Raw genomic sequence first — 26,772 nt, 5'->3', positions numbered from 1 at the left:
TTACTGTTTCATCCAATGTATATCTATTTTTATACTCCTATACGTGTATTTCAGTTTTATAATTTGTGATACAGGTAGTTAAGACTTGAAACTATTTCAAATGTTGTAATTTATTAACTTGGTTGATATATTTTTCAAAACAGAACACCAATTCTTTAAAAAGTTTTAATTAATCTACACGAAATTTTGTATACAAATTCATTATTTTTGCCAATAATTCAAAAATTTGATCTCCAATCCCAACTTTTTTTAGTTGCATTTTAAATTGGAAGACCAGACCTTGAAAATTATGTAAAATTTTAGAAATTGACATTACTCCTAATATGTCCTTTTAAACTCTCAATTTTGACATCATGAAGTTTTTCGTATCTCAAGTGCAAAAAGGTCATAATTTATTTCCTTTACTAGTATTAATTTTTTTTTCATCTGTAGTGTTAAAGGACATGATTATGTATCTATTTTATGTAATGATTGATTTGTGTCGCTTATGTTGTGTTGACACTAACAGAAAAATCAAGTTTAATTGAATAAATTTTAAGTGCAAAAGGGTCATATTTAGAGCACTATAGCTCAATAACAAGCGTTCCAACCCCAGTTTTTCTTTTTAATTTCCTAATTCTCTTTCGAAGTAGAAAAAAAAATACACTTCACTAAAAATTGACATTACTCCAAATATCAGGTGCGAACCTTTTTAAAAGAAACTTGCTAAGAGCAAGTAAACACCCGGACGCAAATTTGTATACGAAGCATATGCTCTTCTGCCTATCACTACTGCTGGTGAAATGAAAACTGGTGACATAGGAAAACCAATACCAGATATAGAAGTGAAGATCATTGATGAGGAAGGAAATGTTTTGAGAAAAGGGGAGAATGGGGAGCTTTGTATACGAAGTATATGCGGTTTCGAAAAATACTACAAGAACCCAGATTCAACTGACGAGGTTCTTTTGCCGGGTGGGTGGTTTCGTTCTGGCGACATTGCGCACGGAAGTGAACAAAATAATATTATAATAAAGGGGCGGATCAAGGATTGTATTTCCCGAGGCACAAGGAAAATAATGCCCAGTAGCATCGAGGAAATCATCATAAGAATGATTGGTATAAAATATGTGATTGTGGTTGGCGTACCTGACAAGCGTCTATACGAAGAAATTTGCGTTTGTTATGTCACAGATCCATGGATTGAAAATTCACCATCCGATGTAAAACAGTTTTGCATGGAAAATTTCAATGAGCAGGATAGCATTGATGGTCTTGGAGAAATGCCAAAGTATTTCCTTCGATTCCATAGTCTGCTTGATAATGGAAAAATTAACAAAAGGCAATTGAGACTCGATACCATTGAACAGTTGGAATTGGTTGATCAGATCTAAGGTGGACTTCTGATATCAAATATAATTTCCCAAAGGTGAGTCTTGTAGATTCAGGAATTAGCTGCAACATAATAAAAATCCTTCATAATTTATTTTCGGAAGCCGTCTTTTTCCGAAGAAACTATTGAAAGTGAACTGAACTAATCATTCGTGACGCTCGATCAGGAGAGACTTGTCCCATATTAATCTTGATAGTTTCAATATATAGACATTTCGTTTGTTTACTGTTTTGTAGTGTAGTTTTAGTTTTTTTCTGTAGTTTTCTTCTCTATGCAAAGATTTAATCGTCCCGATAATTTGACAATTCATATATATATATATATATATATATATATATATACATGTATATATATATATATATATATATATGTGTGTGTGTGTGTGTGTGTGTGTGTGTGTGTGTGTGTGTGTGTGTGTGTGTGTGTGTGTTTTGTATATCAATGCAGGTATTCGGGGTTATTACAAACACTCAAACGACGTTGTCTAACAATTTACGGCAAACCGTACGTGGATGAATTTCACGCATGTGATATTTTTTTATAATACATAATGTATCACCAGTTGTCAAATAATGTTACCGTTGTCAGATACTATCACCCCATGGTGCCTAATTTCTGTTTTCAGAGAGTAACAACGTTTGTTTTTGCTTTTTTTGTTTTTGTTTCAAATTCTCCTCGACCAATCGAATTCGTCTAAATTACAGACAATAAATACTAATTGGTATATCACAGATATTTCCTGGTGAATAATACAGAATCACAGACCGGGTGTTATGATGAAGAAGAGCAGATGAAGAAAAACACACTCGTGTTGTTAAGACAAATACCACCTGTGTGGACAAGAAGCCTAGAATTATCGGCATTATTGAATGATGGAGATATCAAGACAAAATGTACCAATACTAATTCCTGATTGGTACTAATGTAACTTTAGTGGACTTTCTCAGTTAATTCAATATATGGTATGAAGCACTGACCGACAATAACAGACGGAATATAAATGAAACATAAATGAGAAAATAGATAGCGTAACTACAAAATGTATTCATAAAATATATCCACGATACCACCTGGAGAAAATATAGAAGGCTCGGGGATAGAAAAAACACGAGTTGGATATAAATAATATCAACCATACACCATGAAAAATACTTTTTATCGCATGTAAAAGAGTTGTATTCCTTTACGTCACTGTATTATTGGGGATTTTGCCTCCTGACAGTGTCAAGTAACTACGTAAAAATTAGTTCGTTTGTGACGTCACAAACGGCGTAGGAAAACAACTAGGCTGAAGGTAGCAGCCACTAACCAGCAGCCAACAAGGCCATAGAAGTTAGCAGCCAGTAAGAAAGTTCATCAGAGTACTGCGAGTACTCAGACGGAATACTAAAAAGTAACACATAATAAATCAAAGATAATTTTTCAAGCAATTAATCAACACATTTTTAATTACATTCATTAATTCAGCACACCTGGAAGTTTCTGACTTTACATCTGGATAACAAATTAATCTTTGAAGAGTCCACAAAAATAGTATGCAGGCAAAGAAGTGGACCCCTAGGACTATTCTTTTCCGCCCTCAGTGTGGGGCTATAGGGGTACCACCTTAGGCCACCAAACGGTGGGACCACTTTTTAGACCTCTCTAATAAATAGGGTGTTGAAATAAAACAAAACTAATAAAGCACTAGAGAACAATAAAGTCAAACATATAGAACATTAACAAGGGGTCACATAGGCCTTTAAGGCAATAAGTTCACCTGAAAGTTTCTAATTTTACACCATGTAAAGTCATAACGAAGGCTAATAACAATTTGATATTTAAAGAGACACTAAAAGAGTATGCAGGCAAGGAAGGGGATTCCTAGGGCTATTATCTTTCACCCTCAGTTTGAGGTTGTAGGGATACCACCTGGGGCCTCTTAAGGATCGGGCCACTTTTCAGACCTCTCTAATAACTTACTAAAGGGTGTTGAAATAAAACAAGACTGATAAACGACTAGAGAACAATGATATCATACAAATACAAGCCTTAAAATGTGTCATATAGGCCTTTAAAGGGGATTTGAGCTCACCTGAAAGTTCATGATTTTACATCAAGAAGGGTCATCATGGAGGCTAATAACAACTTACTAAAAGATTATGCAGGTAAGGAATGGGACCCCTAGAGGTATCATATTCCACCCTGAGTTTGGGGCTGTATGGTTACCACATGGGGCCTCCTAAGGGTGGGACAACTTTTCAGACCTCTCTATTAATTGATAAGAAAGGGTATTGGAAGAAAACAAAATTGATAAACGAATAGAAAACAACGATGCAAAACACATAAAACCCTTCAAAGGGGTCATATAGTCGTTTCAGGGCAAATGAGCTTACCTGAAAGTTCGCGATTTTACATCCTGAAGGGTCATAATGGAGGCTAATAACAACTTACTCTTTGAATAGTCCACTAAGAGATTATACAGGCAAGGAAGGGAACCCCTAGAGCTATCATTTTTCCACTCTCAGTTTGGGGCTGTAGGAGTACCACATTGGGACTCCTAAGGGTGACGCCACTTTTCAGAACTTTCTAATAATTGACTAAAGGGTGTTGGAATAAATCAAGATTGATAAACGACTAGATAACAATGATGTCAAAGACATACAAGCTAAAAGGGGCCATATAGACCTTTAAGGGCAATCGATCTCACTTGAAAGTTCGTGCTTTTACAACATCTAGGGTCATAATGGAGGCTAATAACGACTTAATCTTTGACGAGTCTACTAAACGATTATGCAGGTAAGAAAGGGGACCCCTAGAGCTATTATTTTCCACCCTCAGGTTGGGGCTGTAGGGGTACCACCTGGGGCCTCTTCAGGGTGGGACCACTTTTCAGACCTCTCTAATAACTGACTAAAGGGTGTTGGAATAAAACAAGACTGATAAACGACTAAGAACAATGTCAAACACATACAATCCTTAAAAGGGGTCATAAAGACCTTAAAAGACAATTGAGTTCACATGAAAGTTCATGATTTTACATCATGAAGGATCATAATAGAGGCTAATAACAACTTAATCTTTGAGGAGTCCACTAAAAGATTATGCAGGTAAGAAATAAGACCCCTAGAGCTATCATATTCCACCCTCATGGACTGTATGTGTACTACCTGGGGCCTCCAAAGGGTGGGGACACTTTTTAGAACTCTCTAACTCTCTACAGGATATTGGAATAAACAAGGTTGATAAACTACTAGACCAGGCGACACTTTGTCCCTTCCTTTTCTTACATAGTGAAAGAAATAGGGGCCCTCAGGTGGTACCATTACAGTCCCAAACAGAAAGCGGGAACAGGTTGCCTTAGGGGTCCTCTACCCTTTGCTTATGTATTTTCCGTCTTGTCTTCAAAGATCACAGCCAGAGAGTCACTTATTAAAGCTGTATATTGCCAACGCGATACAAAAAATATCAAAGTTCAGGCGAGGTGAACAACACATCAGGATATTACAGACCGTTTGTCTGGATGAAATTGAATATCTATTAGGATTCCCTTCTCCAACCAGTAGAGACTTTATCATTTCCTCTATTTGTATACTCGTAATAGAAATAGGAATTCTAACTATGAAGCGTCACCAGGTGGTACCATAGCAGTACAAAACTGAAAGCGGAAAAAGATAGCCTTAGGGGTCCTTTACCTTCTGATGTTCCATCCACCTTGTCTTCAAAGATTAAAGCTAAGGAGCCAGTCATTGAACCCGTTTATTGCCTACGAGATACAGACAATATCGAAGTTCAGCTGAACTAAATGACACTTCCGGGCATCACAGACCTCTTGTATGTATGAGTACCCCTTAGGATTCTCTACTAAAACCAGTGAAGTTATTGTTCCTTCCATTCCTCACATAATAGAAATATGGGCTCCAAATTTGCCTCGACCTCCAGTAGCCACCAGGTGGTACCCCTACAGACCCAAACATTTTCTCCACGTTCTTCCGCCTTGTTCTCAAAGATAACAGTTAGAGAGACAGTCACTAAACTCTTACTTTCAAGGAGATACATAAAATGTTAAAATTCAGGCGAGCTAAACAACACTTTCGAACATCACAGACCTTTTGTCTGCATAATATCAAGTATCTTTTGGGATTCTCTACTTCAACTAGTGGACACTTGTCTCTTCTTTCCACCCCTGAAATAGTAGAAATAGGACGATGCTATACAGCCCCAATCTGAAAGCAGGAACTGATAGCCTTAGAATTCCTCTACCTAATGTTAACGTTCCTTCCGCTTTGTTTAAAAAATTACAGTCTGATTAAAATCATATCTATATGATAATGAGCATGGGCTGTGATTTTAATCAGACTACAAAAACTACAGGTAGAAAGACAGTCGTTAAAACCATTTGAATCCGAGATGCAGAAAATATCAAAATTCAGTCCAGGTAAACAATTATTAAGAGTCTTCGACTCCACTCACCTAGACTCAGTACGCGAGGTAATGTTGAACTCTATAGCTTTAAATTTAGACTATATTTAGACAATGCTTAAATCTAAGCAGGCCTTAAAGACCCAATTTTAAGTTGAAAATCCCAAATTGTAAGCTTCCTGTCAACCAAACATTTACAATAGATCTCAGGTGGAATGACATTTGTAGACACTGCGGTATGGGGCTACCCCAGAAAGGTGTTTTGATAACAATAACAACCAATATCTACAGGCATTCTTTAGATCTTGAGGAAACCCAGTATACCTGAGTTTTGATAGCAATGACCTGTCCACAAATGCTATTTTCTTGTAATTCAATTGTTTTTAAAAAGGACCCTGAACAATGCAATATCAGAGAGAGAGAGAGAGAGAGAGAGAGAGAGAGAGAGAGAGAGAGAGAGAGAGAGAGAGAGAGAGAATGGGTGTAGAATATGTGTCAACTACCCTTATGAATACAACCATTATCCAAATACTATGCCCACAGAAAATCTGCAGAGGTCCCTGAGACAGGTCCTGTGTATATCAAAACTATATAAAAAAACAAAAAAACATGGACAGGTAGATTTCTACCATGTTCTATCTCTGTGTATTTCTTTGAGTGCCATGATATATAGCAATTAAGACCTTGGTAGACCCTGGCCATTCCAAGTAAATAACATTTGTTTAGATTAGGATCTGCTTACATTTTCACTTACCGTACGGTCATGAGATGGGTCTTTAAAGATAACATTTGTTATTGTTAGACTATAATATCAACTATCAGGTTCAGTAATATATTTTTTTTTTATAATTTCATCATTTATTTCAAAATATACATAATGTTAGTTAGGATAAAATATCCTCGGATACTCCCGCAAATATTTCACCAATGGTGACAGGGGCCCAATGAATTGAATGTATTTTTAATATGATTATTATTCTAAGTAAGGCATATGCATAATTTATATAAAAAATGCATATTATTATTATATGTATAATGATATATCTAAACCATATTTGTTAGAAGTCATAAGAATATCATATACAGCGTCGATGTAGATATATCAACAGTAGAGTAACATAGAAAATGGCGAAGGAATAATGTATAAACAATGAAGACGTAAGTAAACCGCTTAGTTATACTAATACATATTCGCGGATAATATATACATTTTAGACAGTCTTAAAGAATAATAGACTATGTAATGGAAATACAAGAGACATGTATAACATGAGATCTCGAGTGGGGTGCACCACTACTGCAAATACAGTCCATTCGCATCCGTATAATACTGTCCTACTGGAACACTGGTCTCTTCAGAGTAGTTATGCTATTTTGCATTTATATACCCCAATACTGATGAATAAAAACCATATCAATTTTCTAACATGGTTACACGTATTGATGGTTATACGTATTGATTGGTTTTTGATAGATTTTTTATGTTTTCCGCCACACTCAACAATTTTTCAGTTATATGGTGGCGCCCAGTTTTTGTTGGTGGAAGAGAGAACCCAGCTATAATGCACCTGGGATGATACCACCGACCTTCCGAAAGTAAACTGGGAAACTTTCTCATTTACCGGCTCGAGCAAGATTCGAACCCGCGCCGACAGAGGTGAGAGGCCGTGTGAGTTTGAGCGTGATGCTCTAACCACTCGGCCACGGAGGCCCCAATATACGTATTGAAAGTCGTTTCACTTTAAGAATCTAATCTACATAACAATATATATGTTTGTATATTCTATAGGCTGCATAAGTAATATGCAAATTTAAGGATTTAGTTTTATCCTTTTATTCTCGAAAAAATCTAATAACAATGTGCTTCCATTGAACTTTAAGGATAGATAACGACTAACAGTGTTCAATATATCTAAAACATTATCACACTGGTATATCAAATGTTTTATAGTCTCAGCTTGCTTACAATGCGTACATTCATTCCTCACATGTTTTCCCCATTTGCTTATATATGCATTATTACACAATATGTTTGTCAATAACTTCTAATTGAATTCAGCTATTTGTTTTTCTTTCAAATTTAATCTTACATTTATAAGTCTTTATCAAATGACTCACCGTATACATTTTTCAGACAGTAATGATCGAAAATTACGTTTGGAAAACAGTTTTCAACTAAATTCGTACAGAAAAAATACTTCATTTTTTAAGTATATTGATAAATCAAAGAAGGAAGTTAAAATTAGGAATATTTTGTTTATTTACATAACTTGAATTTGAAATCTGGTGCATCAAAATTACTACCGTATAAGTTTTACATAGTATATATATCAACGTTAAGGTTTCTACAATAGTTACATGTATTTAGAATTTCAAATAAGACTGCCTTTGAGTTTAATCATCTTGGTATTCATGTTCCCTTTCATGATTTTAATTTGCATTCTACATTTACTATTGGAAAAACCACCTCTTATTACATCTCAAATCAAAGTGTGTCGTTTGATTCTTTCTTTTTTTATCTCATATGAAGTTAAAAATTAATCGTTGTACTTTTTTCATATAGTCTTTATCAGGAAGAGGCAAAATTGACGATGAATACATTTACTTTTAACTCTAATACCGAAAATGTTTTTCAAACTGATTTTTCAATATTCCAAGCAAAATACATTCAGTTTTGTTGATATTAATTTTAAACCCAACAATTTCGCAAACTTTATTTCATGTAGGGTATTTTTCATTGACATTTCATTATTACCGGATCTGTGAAATCGTCTGCGTGCTGTATGCAAGGTGAAGATAACGAACAGTGATCAATCTCATAACTCCTACAAGCAATATAAAATAGATAGTTGGGCAAACACGGACCCCTGGACACACCAGAGATGGGATCAGGTGCCTAGGAGGAGTAAGCATCAACTGTTGACCGGTCACACCCGCCGTGAGCCCCATATCCTGATCAGGTAAACGGAGTTATCCGCAGTCAAAATCAGTGTGCCAAGAACGGCTTAACAATCGGTATGAAACACGTCAAACAGCATTTGATCCAATGCGAGGTTGTATTGACGAACTAGATCGTTATAACGGCCATAGAATTTGCGAAATGCTGACTTCAATTGAGACTGTTGAAATCCCTGTACCATCAACTTGTTTGTCAGTAGCTTACCTCGATTTAAAAACTGACTATACCCAGAACAAGCTCTTGCATATCGAATCAGTTGAGATATATAAACACCATATGCAGGTGATAATGGAATATTGCTACATAAATGTGGGAAGTTGACGATGGAGAAGCTGAAATCATCCCGTTTGTCATACAGTTGAGTTGTTAGCTTGCCGTTAATGTCTACTTTCAATAAAATATCTAAGTATGAAGCAGAAGTGGACGACTCTGTGGTGTCCTTTATTTCGAGCTCACAGGGATATATCAAATCGACATATGAATGAAAGCTATCATTGTTTATAGGCAAAACGTCATCGATATATCTAAAAATCGAATTGAAGGTCACAGCGAGAGATTTTTTTCTTCTCACGTAGAGGTTTTTGAATAAATTCTGCTTCATATGAATATAAAAACAGGTCAGCTAACAAAGGAGCACAATTCGTGCCCATGGGAATTCCAAAAGTATAGTCTTTAATTTATCGTGAGGAATGGTCGTGTATAGTGTCGAAAAGTCATAGGTTTTAATGTTATTGATTTGGGGAAAATTCTGCGATTTCAAGTTTACTAAAAGTTCTTTAGAATTTTTTAGAATCCACATTTGATTAACACCACTTCTGGCATATGTAGTCGCACAGTAAGTTTGAAGTTTCTCCTTCACAGATGTTAACATTTTCGTGAGGAGCAAAGATAGGGGCTTGGTAGAGCACTTACTGGATCCAGCAATGTATCTTTGTTTGTAAGGGTTTTTATGTAGTTTAGGAATCCAGTATAGGTACGGTAACTCATATTCATTCGACCCATTGACTGGAATATTAAATGTGTCTAAAACTGAAGCATGGTTTTGAAGAATTTCGTCTTTTGAAAGGGCAGTTGGAGTATAAGTATGATTACCAAAAGTGGAATTAATGCCAAGTTCGTTTAAAATACAGTTGTAAAAATGAGCCTTACAAACAAAGACAATGCTGTTACTAGCTTTGTCAGCTTGAACCAAAACATATTCCTCATGTAACCTATCTAATTCTTTTATCACTTCTGGTTTACTAAACATAGAAGGATAGGTGGTACGTACTTTTGTTTTCATGTGTCTAATGCGAGATTTTAATATCCCTCATATGCGTTTAACCCATTCTGACAATATATCAAGTTCTTCGTTTTCATATTTAGCCCATCGCCTGGCATAATCTTCGACAGAACTCATAACAGAGATGAAGTTCTGTCGCCAATTAAAAGACCGAGGTTCTCTGTATTTGGGACCTTTAAGAATAAGTGATTTGAGGTCCTCATTTTCAACTATATCAACATCACCAGTAATGACATGTCCAGCTGGACTGTAGTTGAAAGAAGATGAAGAACAAGAACATGTTGGTGGATTACGTATAAGATGGTCTATATCTAAGCACTGCAAAGTTTGTTTATAATTAAAAAGTTTGGATGCAATAGTAGAAGCATAGCTGTAGGAAATACAGGGTGTAGACTTGAACTTGAAATAAGTTGGAATACACGACTGAACCCTTTTATGACGAAGAATGTTGCATCGTTACTGCCATTATTATTTTTTAAATTCTAATTGTTTAGATTTCTGTTACTAAAAGAAAAGGGGGTCTGATAGGGGACACCCTTGTTTAATTCTCCTTGTCATCGAGCATAATTTAGAGAGCCATTCATTATTTTTTAATTCAAAGATTGGTTGTGTATATAGAATTTTTATCCATTGAATGAAATTATTTCCTATACTGAATATAGGTTCAATAATGTAAAATTTATACGGAATCAATTTTGATGCGCCAGATGCGCATTTCAACAAATAGTGTCTCTTCAATGATGCTCAAGCCAAAATTTTGGAAATTCGAAATAACAATAAACTTGTAAGAGCTATAAGGATAACTAGAGTGCCAAAACCGTAGCCAAATACGTCCAAGGATAAGAGCTATACATAAGGGAGATAACATCCTTAATTTTGAAATGTATCTCTAAATTCTATCCCAGTCATTAAATATACATCCGTATTTTCAAGCTAGTAACAAATAATTAGCTACTGGGATGTAGAGACCCTCGGGGAATAAGAGTCCACCATCAGAGGCCTCGACCCAGGGGTCATAATGTAAAACTTATTCGGCACCTATTTTGATGCACTGGATGTGCATTTCGACAAATAATTTCTCTTCGGTGATGCTCAAACCGAAATACTTTGAGACGATCTAAACTCTAAACCACTATCAATTCAATCGTAAGGTAACAGCCTGTCACGTGTTTTATTCTTGTTCAATTTGCAATTGCAAGAAAACTAGCACATCTTTCTGAATATAGATGACAATTTCCAACTTTGAAATTAAAAGTCAGAAAAATAATCCAAAAAAAAACCTCAAAATATTGAGAAAAAAACATGGAAACAAGTTACCGACCAGGTACACACGCCTTGAAAGTATGATTACAAGCGAAACACATGTGCACAATAGACAAAATCAGACTTAGTTCAATCCAATGAATTTAATCTAGTAGATTCGTGTCTACCGGCGACGCCAGATGTCGTGAGACGAGTAAACCAAGTACAGGTTCTAGTATTTAGATATGGAATAACAAACCTGAAAAGTAAAACAACAATACGCGGTTTTATTTGGAGCGGAGCTCTGCAGTGTAGTCAGTAGTGTACGTCTTGTCGGCCAGATTGTGTGTGTCTATTGCTCGAACCCCGAACCCGATATAGTTATTGTGCCACAATATCTAATTATGGCGTAAAACAACCCATGTAATGCCCTGGATGACTGATAATGAATGCATTTCAACTAAATAGGAATACATTTTGTTGATAATCCTTAAAACCACTCATGAGGTTTCATATTGTAATACCAGTGCTTAATAAGTTTCCTTCATTCATAGACACATTTCGAGCTTTACATATTTAAATGAAGTTTCAAAAAATAGGTCGCACTTGTGCACAGTGTAAAATGTTTTATGGGGTTTCATACATTGATTATACAGTAATGCATGATTATAGAAAACCTGCAGGGCCAGCGAAAAACAATTTGCATAAACTTCGTTATATCCTGTATAGTTTTCATCATTGTCCTCTCACAGAGGAATATATAACACTTCACAATAATCATCAAATCCTTATATGCATGCCGTATTATTGTCTTGATAAATATCACTTATTTACATTTATGTATTTAGACGAAGTTTCAAAGAGAGAAAATGCTGGTTACAAGTCCTGGTACTAGTATAATATATGTGCATTGGATTTCTGGGCTTATTGCTGCTTCATATTTCCAAAATATTATTGTCTATTTACGCTACATTTATTGTACATTACATATTCTGCCTGCACTGTTCGTCAAAGACTGTCGGCGATGATATGCAGTAATATCTACAATAATTGCTTCGTTAAATGCACTCTTTTATCCATGGTAGCTGTCTTTGTCATTATTCATTTCTTTTATTTCAAGGCGAAAAGACGACAAAACCAAACGACGACAAAACGATAATTAGCGACTTTTCACCCCGAAATAATGAAAAGACGAAAAAACGAAAAGTCGAATATACGATAAAATGTAGGCGAAAAGACAAACAAAATCCGCAAATTAGCGACCTGGTTTGTTGTTTTTTCGCTTGAGTTTTTGTCGCCTTATCATCTTTTCGAAGCGAAAACGGTAAGATGATAAAACGATAATTAGCTATTTTCGCCTCGAAATATCGAAAAATCCAAAAGACGACAAAACAGAAAATCGGAAAGACAAAAAATTACAGGCGAAAAGACAACAACCAAAACCCACATTATTAACGACCTAATTTGTTGTCTTTTCGCTTGGCGTTTTGTCGTCTTTTCGAAAATCGATAAAACGATAAGTAGCGACTTTTCGCCTCGAAATAACAAAATTGGGGAGGTGGAAGCTAGAGTTCACTTTACACTTGATAAATCAATCGAACTTTGTAGAAAATATGAGATCTGTAGGTAAAAATAACGGGGAAAGCAAATTGTAAAATGGGGATATATCAGGTCCCTTGCCCACCCCAACCTCCAATTCAACATACCTCGTATAACATTTATCAAAAATAAAAAAGATTTCTTCAGTAGAATACAAGTACATTAGAACATTAATTAAATTTCAGATGTTTCTTTTTGTAAATGTAATTAATGATTATCGAAAACACAGCAAATTTTGTATTGAATTCCTAAAAAAAAAATCAGATACCAAACTAACGAGAAATATGTTTGGTCGTCTTTTCGACCTTTCATTATTTCGAGGCGAAAAGTCGTTGATTATCGTTTTGTCGACTTTTTTTTTCTTTAGGCGTCTTTTCGCGTCGTTAAGACGACAAGACGACGAATCTCCAAGCGAAAAGATGAAATATTAAGTCGCTAATTTGCGGGGTTTGTTCGTTGTTGTTTTTTTACACACATTTCAATCGTAGGCATCGAAGTATTTTCGTTATTTCGGGTAGAAAAGTCAATAATTATCGTCTTTTCGCCTCGAATTACTGCAAAGACGATAAATTGTAAAGTGGCACAAATCAGTCACCATATTTATCAGTATATGATGTCCTATCTTTATTTGTCACCGTCTCTAGATTTTATTCGACCTGCTGAATTGTTCGTGATAATGAATACTAGTTTTAACAAATATATCTGATGTCGTGATATAAAAGAGATTCTTTTCCGAAGTCTCCATATTGGTGGAAATATACATGGTAAGGAGTGTATTAACATAATTCTTAAAATTCTTATGTAACAAGCATGACATTCTCCACCCATATTTAATTAATTTAGTACCCCCACTAATTGTGCTACGAGTATTATGTGGAATGTATATACCTTGCATATTATTTTAGGAATTAGTTAAATTTCTTTTCACCTTTGATTTTCAGTACGCATACCTAACGTACCAAAGAGGCTTGCTTTTAAAAAACAACATTAGCAATAAAAATTATATTAAATAAAGTGGTTACAAATATGAAACATTATCATATTTGGGGTACCTTTTGTAAATAGTGGTCAAATATAAGAGTACAATACTAAAACATTTTTTGTAAGAATTTTATGATAAACCTTTCCGCTGCTGGTTTTGCACAAAGTATGGTAAACGCTTTTTTTTCTAGCATATTACATATTCAATATTTTTGCAATTTAAAAAAATCCATTTTTGTATGATGTACTAACCTATGGTATCTTTATTGTAATATTGAGTATCACATAGTAATAGAGTGTGTTTCCCATACTCTATACATTACTGTGCAGTATTACATTCGAGATGGACAATAATTCAGGAATAATGTCATGCAGAAATGTACGAGGACTGTGTAACAGACAATTGCCCATTTCAACTACTTTACCACAGGTTAACTTGTGTTCAACACCGAAAACGACCAATTACAGGTTAACTTGTGTTCAACACCGAAAACGACCAATTACAGGTTAACTTGTGTTCAACACCGAAAACGACCAATTACAGGTTAACTTGTATACAACACCGAAAACGACCAATTACAGGTTAACTTGTGTTCAACACCGAAAACGAACAATTACAGGTTAACAAGGACTGTATAAAACATGTAAATGCTAATTCATTTAAACCAGACCTTAGTAAAATGCAGTATCACCAATATATATATTATGAGATATAATTTCAAACAAGACGGCTTGAAGTACAAAAAATAGATATTAAAGTTTTCAAAAGGTAACTCCATACTCGCAATAGCATCTGAAATTTTTTAAAATGTTTATTTATTTCAGTTTATTAGAGTTAAAACTAATAAATTATAAAGAAAATATAATATAGGTCATTACAAGTTTTAAGATGCGAGACATTCATATGCAAAATTATATATCAACGTCAGAAAATTGCAATTTTTCTTCAACAGCTTCATCAAAATTTCACAAAAACTGGTCAAAACGATACGATAGTATACATAATAATTTCATGAAACTGTTTCGTTACTAAACTATATATATACAAAATTTCTACAAAGAATAAAGAACATGTATCGCATAATGAACTTTATAAAATATTCAATGAAAACAGTTATTTCCCTTGAATTCAAAATTTTTAAACATATTATTCACTACTTATGTAGAAGTTCGACTTTGGAAAATGTTTGTGCTTAACAAGATTTTTTGCAATAACCATTGGAATAAACTCCAATAAAATGTATGTTCCTATCATGCATAAATCTAAATAGATCATTAAAATCTTATGATGTCGCAGGGGGTGAAACTACGTTAAATACAGTTTAGATTAGAATCACTCATACACTTGCTGGGATATTTCATACATGTATTTGTGCTTTGTATTGCCTAGGGGTTTATAGAAGATGGAATCATTTTTTATATGTTCTTTCAATATTTCCACTGATGTTTAGACATCACAAAATGTATGTGAAGTTCCATGAATTTATACATATATGTTGGCACTCAGGATGGTACATGTAGCCATGACGGTTCTTTAACGTACCAACTCGTATCGTGATACGGAACCTCCATTTTTAACTTTATATCTGAAAGACCTACGACTCTCACTTTTAAATGCCGAACGTTTGGTGAATGAACAGTCACTACTTGTGCTGAGGTCTTCGATCTCACGATATATACGTATTTAAAAAAAAAACAACAAAAAAAACAAATGATCTAACTATTGACAAATCACGGCTTATCAAATCTTTATTCCATAGACGTTTTTCTATAGGTCAAATACAGGTAATGGAAAATAACTCTCTTTTGCGATGTTCTCAATTTGCACTCCTGTTTTTAATCATTGCCAGTATAGTTTTATCTGTTCACTATATCACTTGAATTGGACACTCTCCAAACGAAATATGGCGGATGAGATGAAATATGGCATATTTTAGAATTCATGCCGGCTTGAAAGAATAATGTTTTATTGCCATTAGTTTTAAAACGTTGATCATAATTTAGTACCCTTCTTTTAGAGATACAACATTGCAGGATGACTAGTCATAATGGAAATATGTTTTAAATTCTTGATAGGAAAAATTATAACAGTTATTTTGAAGCGTATGTAATTTTAATATTAAAACTTTAACAGTTTTTTTTTATTTGATGAGAAAACATTCATAACTTTATCATTATATTCAGAGTGGACTGTTGTCCAATCCTGTCATGAATTATCATCATAAAATACTGTTTGAATTAATTATGATCAGTATATTTCTGCACGCCTTCCTCTCCTCTTGTTACCGAGTAAAGGGGTTGTGTTTCATAAAATTACAATTCATCTTTGATGTTCTAAATAAAAGTTATCAAAGTTATATTTCATATGAATACGAACACAATTTTTCAAATGTTGAAAATGCAAAGTCTGCACATGTGTGTAAATTTTTAGACGTCTGCATGACTTTTTATGCTTCCACATCTGCTTCATACTTGGATATCTTATTGAACATTGAACACCGCAAACTAACAACTCAATTGTATGACAAAACGGCTGACTTCATCTTCTCTATTATCAACTTTTCATATTTACGAGGTATATAGCAATATTTCATCATCACCTGGATATGCTATTTTCGTCTCTCAAAAGATTCGATACACAAATTGTTCTGCTCATGGTCAGTTTTCGAATTTCGAGACGTTCCTGATGAATAGTGAAACAATCAGTTATTGTCTGGTCCGAAAACCCATGACAACAATCTAAAACGCATTTTTATTTCTTGATCTTATGATAATATCTATGTCTATTTCCTTCTGAAGGCTTGGCTGTCCTTTTGTTACAGAGAAAGGGGATCGCGATTCGTACATACAATTCAATTATCGTTGATTTTCAAAATAGAAGTTATATTTGAAATGTTATGAATTTTAAATTTGCATATATGTGTAGATTTTCTTACACATACTTATAGCTTTTTGTGCATGGACATTTGCGTCATACATGGAGATTTTTTGAACATAGATCCTAAATTCAACTTTATGACATGAGGGACTAAGTCAGCTTCTCCATCGTCAACTTTCCACATTTGTATAGCAGTATTCCATTATGACTTGCATATGTTGTCGATATCTCTCAATTGATTCGATACGCAATAGCTTATTCTGCTGATGGTCAATTTTAAATTGAGACAGGTTTATAACCAATACACTGTAGGTTGATGTTACAGAGGTTCAAACAGTCTCGTTTCAATTCTGCATTTTCACAAATTTTATTTTTATAACGATCTAATGTTTACCAATGCAACTTGCCATTTGATACAATGCTGTCTGACACGCTCCATACCAATCCAGGCCGTTCTTTACACACTGATTTCTACTACGGGTTACTATATTTACCTGATCAAAATATAGAGCTCATACCGGATATGGCCGGTCCACTGGAGATGCTTACTCCTCCTATACACCAGATCCCACCTTTGGTATATCCATGACTCCATAGGTGACAATATCTGCATTTTGTCTTCTTTATAGGAAGGTGAAGATAACGAACTTTGATATTATAACTCCTATAATGCAAAACTTATACGGTACCAATTTTGATGCACCAGATGCGCATTTCGACAAATAATGTCTCTTCAGTGATGCTCAACCGAAATGTTTGAAATCCGAAATAACAATGAAGTTTTAGATCTAAATATAGCCAAAAACAGCGTGCCAAACAAGTGGAGCCAAATTCGTCAAAGTATAGGAACTATGCATGAGGGAGATAATCCTTAATTTTGAAATGAATTTCTAAATTTTATTACAGCAATTAAATATACATCCGTATTTTCAAGCTAGTAACGAAGTACTTAGCTACTGGGCTGTAGAGACCCTCGGGGACTAACAGTACACCGGCAGAGGCCTCGACCCAGGGGTCATAATGTAAAACTTATACGGTACCAATTTTGATGCACCAGATGCGCATTTCGACAAATAATGTCTCTTCAGTGATGCTCAACCGAAATGTTTGAAATCCGAAATAACTATGAAGTTTTAGATCTAAATATAGCCAAAAACAGCGTGCCAAACAAGTGGAGCCAAATTCGTCCAAGGATAAGAGCTATGCATGAGGGAGATAATCCTTAATTTTGAAATGAATTTCTAAATTTTATTACAGCAATTAAATATACATCCGTATTTTCAAGCTAGTAACGAAGTACTTAGCTACTGGGCTGTAGAGACCCTCGGGGACTAACAGTCCACCGGCAGAGGCCTCGACCCAGGGGTCATAATGTAAAACTTATACGGTACCAATTTTGATGCACCAGATGCGCATTTCGACAAATAATGTCTCTTCAGTGATGCTCAACCGAAATGTTTGAAATCCGAAATAACTATGAAGTTTTAGATCTAAATATAGCCAAAAACAGCGTGCCAAACAAGTGGAGCCAAATTCGTCCAAGGATAAGAGCTATGCATGAGGGAGATAATCCTTAATTTTGAAATGAATTTCTAAATTTTATTACAGCAATTAAATATACATCCGTATTTTCAAGCTAGTAACGAAGTACTTAGCTACTGGGCTGTAGAGACCCTCGGGGACTAACAGTCCACCGGCAGAGGCCTCGACCCAGGGGTCATAATGTAATACTTATACGGTACCAATTTTGATGTACCAGATGCGCATTTCGACAAATAATGTCTCTTCAGTGATGCTCAACCGAAATGTTTGAAATCCGAAATAACTATGAAGTTTTAGATCTAAATATAGCCAAAAACAGTGTGCCAAACAAGTGGAGCCAAATTCGTCCAAGGATAAGAGCTATGCATGAGGGAGATAATCCTTAATTTTGAAATGAATTTCTAAATTTTATAACAGCAATTAAATATACATCCGTATTTTCAAGCTAGTAACAAAAAAATAGATAGTTGGGCAAATACAGACCCCTGGACACAGCAGAGGTGGGATCAGGTGAGTTGGAGGAGTAAGGATCCTCTGTCGACCGGTCACACCCGCCGTGAGCCCCATATCTTGATCAGGTAAACAGAGGTATCCGTAGTCAAAATCAGTGTGCCAAGAACGTTATAACAATCGGTATGAAACACGTCAGACAGCATTTGATCCAATGATAGGTTATATTGGCAAACTATATCTAGTTTACCAATATAACCTATTATTATTTATATTTATTGAGTTAAAACATTGATCACTGTTCGTTATCTTCACCTGTTCATGCATACAGGTGTCCATACACGTGAACGATGAAGATAAAAATTTATAACCTGTACCTTAAGGAGCAGTCACACTTTACCGGATAGCATTGTCGAACGTCGTTCGGATAGAAATAATTGTCGCATAATGCTGTCCGTTGGTATCCGTTGATGAAAGTCGTTCCCATCGATTCTTGGGGCTCCTCCGATCGGTGTATGAAGCGAATAAAACTCATAAAAACCACATGATTATGGGACACGAACTGGACAATTAACGATCGATTAATGGACATTATGGTTGAATAACGGACAAGTGTCGGGTAAAACGAACATGGGACGAATGGGAAACTGATATAACGTTCTTTCAACGTTAGACGAACGAACTTGTAACAACCATGTGGCTGACAAAACGGATATAATAGCAAATGGGCATGTTTGTCAGATTTATCACCCTCCTGGACATATGCCTTCCAAAAATAAGGTCTACAAATATTGAGAAAGGTAAAAGCAGGGTATGGAAAAAGGCTACGAGACCCTTTTTGACAATGCTAGGAAAGAGCAGACAGCCCAAGATTCATATGTAGGGATCCTTTCTGAATCTGGACAGATTCACGAAATTATTACTGACTGAATAATGAAGACATGCTTAGTTAAACGAACCTGGAATGCCTGAGAAACTGTTATAATGATATTTTAACGTTAGAGGAACGGAGTTGTACCAGTCCCATGGACGTCCGTTTGACAACCGTTATTGCCAGTCTATTACGTTAATTGTCGGTAAACATACGGTTGTTGTCCATTACATCCTCGGTTGACCCGCTGCATGTCTGGTAGTAGTCCGATCGTGACCCATGTCCATCAGACATTAACGATGTGAAATGTACAAATACAAGAAAAGAAACGAGTGATTTCCGATTAAAACGCTTAACAACGCACATTTACATGTGACATACTGATACACTAAGCGGACTCCACAGTCCAGTGATGTCCTTTTCAAGTTTTGAACATGCTCAGAACTTTCCGTTTGATAAACCGGACAAGGAACGCGTTGGACGAAAGAGAAACGCATAGTAACAGAGGCGAACGGTTTGACAATTCTGTTTCCGTTGGACGTCCGTTAACGATATCCATTAAGATGTGACTGCTGTTTTATGATGTGATGTTGCAATGTAGCGATGAGCGCATGTGACATTGATCCATGTCCATATCATCTTGTAATATCTACGTCACCATGGCTGTGATTCATGACCTCTGTAGGGGGAATCCACATGACGACAAGAACTGCAGAATATTTGTAACCTCTGTGAATAACACAGTTAGGCTAAGAAGTCCCATATTGAGATATATGGAATTTCTTAAAAATGTAAGAGAATATCAAAATTGTTAATGTTCAACAAGAAAACAATGCAACCATGTTGATTATTACCGAGCTATCCTATATTCCCAACAAAGTAGTTTCCCCATGATGTGAGTTTATCACGTGACACTTTATCATTTTATTTTTGGAAAGCGTTAAGAGGTTCTATTTAAGTGTGAGCAAACGTTCAAGTGTATGCAGTACCAGATGAACTTTTAATGACAGAAAAATCCTTTAAAGCAAAAGTATTGGTAGCAAATGCACGCTCAATCTAAACATATCTTAATTAGAAATACTTGGACAATCATCAGCGAATTACTGGAATTCTTCACAGATACCATGTCATTATTGTTTAGTTTAGAAATTGCTTACAGCATATTCTAAACGCAGTAATATATTCAAACCATATACTCGTATATTCGGCTATAGCAGACTTTTCACTTGACAGAATAAGTCGAAAACGATGCAAATTATCACATTTTCCACCAGATACAACCTATACGTCTTTGGGTGCTTTTCGTTGTTGCGTCATCTAGTGTGAAGTGCACTAGGGTCATTTATAATTTATGTACAACATACGGTTAAGTGTTATCTAAACTGCAGAGGTCATCGCCAGAAAAAAATTCACGATGTCAACAGGGATGTGGTAAACAATGGTGGTTTTAGCAATATCAAAATTAACGGTATTACATCCCCCTTACTACTGTTCAATCAATCGTATTTCGTTAGGTAGTAATTGCTGCAGAAACCCCTGATTTAAACAAAATGAAGTCTTCTACACAAAATATGGTAATCATCCTGTTGAGTCAATATACTTTATGTTTCAGAATCGTGTTCGTCATGTCAGAATTCAGTTATCTCTGTGTTCCTCGGACGATTCCATTTCAATACAAGACAATTACTCAAGTCTTCAATGAGATAACAACACTGTTTCCAGATAAAGAAATTCTCATTTACCGAGGTATTGAGGGAACCCGGGAAAGCTTGACTTGTCATCAACTTCAGACACAGGCAACAAAATTAGCAGGTTATCTCATCAAGAGAGGAATGAAGAAAGGAGATAAAATTGCTCTCCATGGGCCAAACACTCTAGAATGGGTGATTGCAGAATTAGCGATAATCATGGCGGGAAGTGTTGTTGTTCAAGTGCCCTTCGACATCACCGACGCCAGAGATCTTTATGAAATAGCTACAATTGCTGAGTGTAAGGCCTTTTTGCTAGATCCTGGAAGAAATAATGAATATGTGGATATGATTTTACAACTTATTGCATACACCAAGGAGGACTCAAATCTTTCAACATTTGCGTTTCTTAGAAAGAGCAAGCAGCTAACTTCCTATGACTACCTCCCCGGGATATTGCAGTTAACCGAAAACGATGTGGAATTTCCTACACTCTACCCCGAGGATGAAATTGTGATTTTCACGACATCTGGAAGTACGGGAAAGCCTAAAATGATCCCTAAGACACACTTCCAAGCAACCAACAATGGCATGATATTCTCTGAGAAAACGTACAATGATCGCCCATTTACGTGGTTAGCCGGATGCCCCATTTTCACAGTTTACCAAGGATGCTCTCGAATATTCTGCGATTCCTCAGTTGCCACCGAAGGACATAGAACCATGAAAATATGGGAGGTAATCAAAGAAGAAGACTGCACATCCGCGCTACTATCACCTAACTTTCTTTCATATCTGATCTCTCACGGAGACAATTACAAAAACTTGTTCAAACTTGACACGGTCATCACGAGTGGACAAATGGTTGACAATGTCCACACAAAGGTCGTTGGCGTATTTACCAGGCGTTTGACAGTCGTATACGGATCTACTGAGACAAGTAGGATATCTGTACTTCCGCCGATTACCACTCCTGGTGAAAAGAGAGCTGGTGACGTTGGAATACCTATATCAGGTAATGAAGTGAAGGTCATTGATGGAGCAGGAAATGTTCTGAGAAAAGGGGAAAGCGGGGAACTTTGTATTCGAAGTATTTGTGGTTTTGAGAAATATTACAAGGACACAGATTTAACTGACGAAGTCCTTTTGCCCGGAAAGTGGTTTCGTTCTGGCGACATTGCGTACATTAATAAAGACAGTCACATTGTTATAAAGGGGCGGGTCAAGGAATTCATTTCCCGAGGCACAGAAAAAATAATGCCAAGTAGCATTGAAGAAGTCATTCAAAAAAAGAATGGTGTAAAAATTGCTATTGCTGTTGGAGTACCTGACAAACGTTTATACGAAGAAATTTGCGTTTGTTATGTTACGGATCCAGGGCAGGATATTTTACCATGCGAGGTAAAACAATTTTGCATTGAAAACTTCGTTGGGCAGGAAGCCATGATTGATGATATTGGTAAAATGCCAAAGTATTTTCTCCGATTCCATAGTCTGCCGATGCTTGCTACAGGAAAGATTAACAAAAAGCGCTTGAAAATGGATGCCATTCAACAGCTAAACCTGATTGATCAGATGTAAGGCGAACGTTTGATATAAGATTTAACTACTCAAGTTCAGTCCTGTAGATTTAGTGATTTGCTGAAAAGTGAATCATTCTTTTCTCATGAAAGACCTACACGTTTCATAGACATATGTGTTAACTCCATATTCAATATTCATTTAATTTAAATTAATGTTCAAAAGATAATTTCACCCAGACAACTTACAGAAGTTGTGTGTGCATTTTACCTGATTTATAGAAATACTTGTATGACTAAGCTTTATCCCAGCATGTATTTTTCATCACAACCATTACGGTACTCAGACACAACGATTAATTGATTGGTGCATATTTTTATTAAAAGTAGGAAGCTGAGAATCGCTTCCAAAGCTAACATGTTAAATATTAAGTTTTGTAGTCTAATGTTACCGGGTAATCAACGTCAAGAAAATAAAAGAATAATTTGGTATTGGATGAGGATGCTTCCCTAAGATAAATGACCATTCGTAAGGTATTGCTCTAGAATTCCATTACGGTAAAATCTCCCTTTCTGACTGTAAGTTGAACGTTTGCATCATCACTCTTTCTGTCTTAACGTTAAACACGTTCATTTGTGACAGTTTATAGTGTCGTGTGCAAATTCAGCTCGGCGGTAAACCAGCAATGTAAAATGCACTGCTTTATCCGATATAAGAAAAGAATATTTACACAAAAAATATTGTATGATACCAAATGTAATGAAATTTCATGAAATCATGTCAACGAGTAAAAACTTGCGAAAGTTTATTTTAAAGATATCCGAATTAGTATGTTCTCCTTAACACACAATTTGAATTTTTGTACATATTCATGTATATTTCATTACCTTTTTTTTTTTGCATACCTATATACATTCCTCTGATGTTACTTGTATTGATACATGAAATATCTGTATTGTACCTCATATACCATTTTCATTGTGGTTTGAGCGTATTAAATGAATGAATGAAAATTAAATTTAATGATATATTCCTTCATGAATACACACAATAACGAAACAATACTGGATGACATGTCGACCAATATAAAAGGGTGGCACTCTGTGGAGTCTATAACGGACATAAGCTCCAACAGGTCAGTTCGTGTCCCTCGGATTATCCTTCGAGATATCAAAGATTTGTCTTATGTACAATCGTCAGATTGTCAGCTTTGGTACAGAAACCAAAATTCATATGCCCAAATTAAAGACAGTTTAGTTCCTTTAAGATATGCTTTTGATAATTTCTGTTAGACGTCATGCGTTTAACATCAAAATTTCTGCAAAGAATTGTAAAACTTGTGATATACTTATCACTAGAAATCCATTTAGTAGTAATATTACTGAACGTAGTTTCTGTACTAAAACTTTCGATAATTTGACTTGAAAATGTCTAACGTTGTCTACGCCAATGAGTGTAACCTATGTGGCTTAATTTATATGGGAGGAACCAAGGGTTCATGTAATAAAAGAATATCGGGGCACCAATTTCAAATAAATAATGATGGTAACCAACTTCGTCACAAACATTTTAATGCACCGGACCACTCCATCTTGTCTATGAGGATAAGGATTGGGGGGGGGGGGGAATTACCATCACACTAACAATCCAACATTAAGCACCCCTTGTCGTAGACAACGGCAAGATCATTGGATCAGGACTATAGGCACTACATTTCCATATGGGTGCAATGATAATGCATATGATGTGGGAAATTTGACTAGTCCACAAGGAAATAACGTTAATGTGATGGAACTCTCTTCCAATACTCAAAGACGGAAACGCATGATATTCATATTTCATATAAAAGACCAAGTATAAATGATGTCACGTTTGATTTACTTTTGCCTTACGTCAACAGAGAATTGGATCCACATCATGTTCATACAAAACTTTACACTATTCCATTGAGAGTTTTACATACGTTATTTGAAGAAGCGTCAGCTATAGACTGAACCTTATGATAATGGATGTTACCAATCACAAGTTCTTTAAACCAGCACGGGTCGTCGATGATATTCCTTTCAAATCATGCCGCCAGTTCCGTAAGCTCAAATATACAAACAAAGAAACAGATGACTTCAACAGAAGAAACATTCTGCGTCATAAAAGGGTTCAGTCGTGTCTTCCAACTTATTTCAAGTTCAAGTCCACACCCTGTATTTCCTACAGCTATACTTCTACTATTGCATCCAAATTTTTAATTATAAAAAAACTTTGCAGTGCTAAGATATAGATTATCTTATACGTAATCCACCAATATGTTCTCGTTCTTCATCTTCTGTCAACTATAGTCCAGCTGGACATGTCATTTCTTGTGATATTGATATAGTTGAAAATGGGGACCTCAAATTACTTATTTTAAAAGGTCCCAAATACAGAGAATCACGGTCTTTTACTTGGCGACATAACTTCATTTCTATTATGAATTCTGTCAAAGATTATTTCAAACGATGGGCTAAATGTGAAAATGAAGAACTCGATGTGAAACTTATATGGTACCAATTTTGATGCTCCAGATGCGCATTTCGACAAATAATGTCTCTTCATGCAGTGATGCTCAACCGAAATGTTTGAAATCCGAAATAACTATGAAGTTTTAGAGCTATTATAACCAAAAACAGTGTGCCAAAAAGTGGAGTCAAATTCGTCTAAGGATAAGAGTTATGCATGAGGGAGATAATCCTTCATTTTGAAATGAATTTCTAAATTTTATAACAGCAATTAAATATACATCCGTATTTTCAAGCTAGTAACGAAGTACTTAGCTACTGGGCTGTAGAGACCCTCGGGGACTAACAGTCCGCCAGCAGAGGACTCGACCCAGGGGTCATACATTGTCAGATTGGGTTAAAAGTATTAGAGGAATGTTAAAATCCTCCATTAGACATATTAAAGCAAAAGTACGTATCATCTATCCTTCTGTGTTTACTAAACCAGAAGTGATAAAAGAATTAGATAGGGTACATGAGGAAAATGTTTTGGTTCCAGCTGACAAAGCTAGTAATAACAGTGTCTTTGTTTGTAAAGCTCATTGTTACAACTGTATTTTAAACTAACTTGGCATTAATTCTACTTTTGGTGATCGTACTTATACTCCAACTGCCCTTTCAAAAGATGAAATTCTTCAAAATCATGCTTCAGTTTTAGACACATTTAATATCCCAGTCAATGGGTCGAATTAATGAGTTACCCTACCTATACTGGATTTCTAAACTACATAAAAACCCTTACAAACAAGGATACATTGCTAAATCCAGTAAGTGTCCTTTGCTCCTCATGAAGAAGAAACTGCAAACGTACTGGGTGACTACATTTGCCAGAAGTGGTGTTAATGAAATTTCGATTCTAGAAAATTCTACAGAACGTTTAGTAAACTTGAAATTGGAGAACTTTTCCCAAACTAATAACATTAAAACGTATGACTTTTCAACACTGTATACGACCATTCCTCACGATGAATTAAAGACTAGACTTTCTGACATCATAGACAGTTGCTTCTTCAATAAAAACGGAAAACGGAAATATTCATATCTAGTGATCAGTCATCAAAAAACTTGCTTTGTTAAACACCACTCTAATTCCACACACAAGTTCTCTGCAGTTGAAATAAAAGATATCCTAGAGTTCCTCACAGACAATATCTTCGTGTTTTTTGGTGATCAAGTTTGCCAACAGTCTGTTTGAATTCCCATGGGCCCGAATTGTGTTCCTTTGTTAGCTGACCTGTTTCTATATTCATATGATGCAGAATTTATTCAAAAACTTATATGCGAGAAGAAAAACATCTCTTGCCGTGGCCATCAATTCGACATTTAGATATATCGACAACATTTTGTCTATTAACAGTAACAACTTTCATTCATATGTTGATTATATATGTCGATGTGAGCTCGAAATAAAAGACACCACATAGTCGTCCACTTCTGTTTATATTTTAATATTTT

At 35.5% G+C, this 26,772-nt stretch overlaps 1 protein-coding gene across 1 annotated transcript; it reads left to right on the top strand.

Annotated features, from left to right (window-relative positions):
- Window positions 1-13,535: 13,535 nt before the first annotated feature.
- Window positions 13,536-23,733, top strand: LOC125653636 (medium-chain acyl-CoA ligase ACSF2, mitochondrial-like). Its single transcript, XM_048883208.2, has 2 exons — window positions 13,536-13,619; window positions 21,190-23,733. Exon 2 carries the CDS (start codon window positions 21,203-21,205, stop codon window positions 22,844-22,846), a length of 1,644 nt encoding a protein of 547 aa, XP_048739165.2. The 5' UTR covers window positions 13,536-13,619; window positions 21,190-21,202; the 3' UTR covers window positions 22,847-23,733.
- Window positions 23,734-26,772: the final 3,039 nt, after the last annotated feature.

This window comes from Ostrea edulis, chromosome 7 (assembly GCF_947568905.1).
Source record: "Ostrea edulis chromosome 7, xbOstEdul1.1, whole genome shotgun sequence".
Taxonomy (NCBI): Eukaryota; Metazoa; Mollusca; class Bivalvia; order Ostreida; family Ostreidae; genus Ostrea; species Ostrea edulis.
The sequence above is the reverse complement of the archived record's forward strand: the minus strand, read 5'-3'. Positions and strand labels throughout refer to the sequence as shown.

What these genes read in the sequence shown, in the direction of transcription:
- LOC125653636 (XM_048883208.2), top strand. Translation starts at nt 21,203, where the DNA reads ATGTCAGAATTCAGTTATCTCTGTGTTCCTCGGACGATTCCATTTCAA.